The sequence below is a fragment of the Sceloporus undulatus genome, chromosome 6, assembly GCF_019175285.1.
Source record: "Sceloporus undulatus isolate JIND9_A2432 ecotype Alabama chromosome 6, SceUnd_v1.1, whole genome shotgun sequence".
Taxonomy (NCBI): domain Eukaryota; kingdom Metazoa; phylum Chordata; class Lepidosauria; order Squamata; family Phrynosomatidae; genus Sceloporus; species Sceloporus undulatus.
The window spans coordinates 107,835,129-107,837,430 of NC_056527.1; the positions used below are offsets into that span (position 1 = coordinate 107,835,129).

At 57.6% G+C, this 2,302-nt stretch overlaps 1 protein-coding gene across 1 annotated transcript; it reads right to left on the bottom strand.

The window, feature by feature from the left end:
* Positions 1–11: 11 nt before the first annotated feature.
* Positions 12–883, bottom strand: LOC121932528 (histone H1.01-like). Its single transcript, XM_042471197.1, has one exon. It carries the CDS (start codon positions 777–779, stop codon positions 84–86), a length of 696 nt encoding a protein of 231 aa, XP_042327131.1. The 5' UTR covers positions 780–883; the 3' UTR covers positions 12–83.
* Positions 884–2,302: the final 1,419 nt, after the last annotated feature.

Genomic DNA, 2,302 nt, shown 5'->3' on the forward strand with positions numbered 1-2,302 from the left:
GCTCTTTAAGGCGGATGTTGTGGGTGGCTCTGAAAAGAGCCTTTGGGGTGAAGGAGGGCTCCCTGAGTCCGGGGGACGGAGGCTCACTTCTTCCGGGGGGGCTTGGTCTTCTTGGCCTTAGCCTTGACCGCCTTGGCCTTGGCGGGGCTCTTGGCCGCCTTCCTGGGCGCTGCCTTGGCCTTCTTGGGGCTCCTCTTGGCCCCCGTCGCCGCCTTCTTGGGGCTCTTCTTGGGCGGGGGCTTCTTCTTGGCTCCCGCAGAGGCCTTCTTGACCGCCGCCGGCTTCTTGGGGCCTTTCTTGACCGTGGCCGGAGCCTTGGCCCTGGCCGCCTTCTTGGCCGCTGGGGCCCTGGGCGGCTTGCCCTGGGGCGCCTGGCGCTTCTTGTTGAGCTTGAAGGAGCCCGAGGCGCCGGAGCCCTTGGTCTGGAGCAGCGTGCCTTTGCCCACCAGGCTCTTGAGGCCCAGTTTGATGCGGCTCTTGTTCTTCTCCACGTCGTACCCGGCGGCCGCCAGCGCCTTCTTCAGGGCGGCCAGAGAGACCCCCTGGCGCTCCTTCGAGGCCGACACCGCCTTCGTCAGCAGCTCCGTCACGCTCGGCCCCCCCGACCCTGCTGCCTTCGCTGCCTTCGCCGCCCTCGCCTTCCGAGGGGCCTTCTTCGGGGACCGAGCCGCCCCCGCCGCCGCCTTCTTGGCCGGAGCCTTGGACGGAGGGGAGGCCGCCGGGGAGGAGGCCGTGGCCGCGGGGGCTGCAGCGGGGGCTTCGGGCGCCGTCTCCGACATGATTATGAGGGCGAGGCGGGATGGAAGAGGTCCCCGCTCTCTCTGAGGCTTCTTCTAAACGAGGCACTAAGGGCTCCCTCCAAGCGCCGGACTCCGACCGACTGAGCGCCAGCTCCCCGGCGCCCGGTATTTATAGGGCAGGCGCTGCGCCCTGATTGGTCAACGCCCGGAGCCCCCCCTCGAGCGCCCCAAGATTGGCCCCGCCCCTCCTGGCTCTGGCTCTTTGGGGGGTCCTCCCTTGGGCCCCAAAGGAATGGAAGGGAGGGAGGGAGGGAGGGATGGAGGGAGCCCTTGGCTCCTCTCGGCCCTGGCCCTCCCTCAGGGGCTTCTCCCTCCCAACTTTGGGGGCTCCTCTGCCAAAAGCACCAGGATATTTCGAAATGAATCCAAAGGTATAGCTGTGTTAGTCTCTAAAATCAGGAGGCAGACAGAGCTTGGAGCACCTTTGAGACTCACTGGAGGAAAGGAACTGGCAGCAGCACGAGGAGCGGGGACTTCAGTCTACGGAAAGCTCATGCTGCTGCTGCTGCTGCCAACCTCTTTCTTGCAGTGAGTCTCAAAGGTGCTGCGAGATCCCTCTACATTCATCCATTCATTCATTCCTTCACTCTCGCACTTCGGGGCCAGGATTTCCCGGAGCAAAGCCTCCAGTTTGGAAAGCTTTAAACAGTTTCTAAAACCCACGTTCAACCTCTTCCTTTGCTTTGAAAGACCTGAGTCCGGAATGTACCCACAACACTTTCCAGGCCATCCACTTCAGGGCCTCAAAGGGAGGGAGGGAGGGAGGGAGGACCGACCCCTTTGGGCCCTCTTGGCCCTCCCTCGGGGGCTTCTCCCTCCCAGTTTTGGGGCCTCCTCTGCCAAAAGCACCAAGATATTTCGAAATGAATCCAAAGATATAACTGTGTTAGTCTGTAAAGTCAGGATGCAGAGAGAACTTGGAGCAAAGAAATTGGCAGCATGAGCTTTCGACTTGAAGCCACACAACAACAAAACCCATGATGACCAGCCTCTTCCTTTGGTCTGAAATACCTGGGTCTGGAAAGTACCTGCCACACTTTCCAAGCCAGCCATGTCTTGTTCTGTTGGCCTCGGGCACAATCGATCACATCAGTTCCCGTTCTCTGACTCGACTCTAAGGCCAACGTTTCCTGGGGTTTTCTGGAGATGCCCTCCTCTGAGGCTGAGAGAGTGTGACTTTCCCAAGGTCGTCCATTGGGTCTCCATGGCCAAGCCAGGATTCGAACCTGGTCTCCATTGCACCACTTTGTCTAACTCTGTGAACTGGGAAATGTATTCTTTCTTTTCTTTGCCTTCTCTAATAATTCTGTCCTTGCTCTAAATTTAATATTATTATTATTTGATTATTTCGTTTCTTTTCCTTCTCTAATAACTCTCTCCTTGCTTTAAACTCTTTTTCCTTCTGTCCATCATCAGAAATGCTTATTCTTTATTATAGCATGTTTAAGGGATTGCTTTGTAATCTGCATTGATTCCACAAAGAAAAGGCAGAATATTAATAA

Coding starts and splice junctions, on each gene's coding strand:
- LOC121932528 (XM_042471197.1), bottom strand. CDS start 779: ATGTCGGAGACGGCGCCCGAAGCCCCCGCTGCAGCCCCCGCGGCCACG.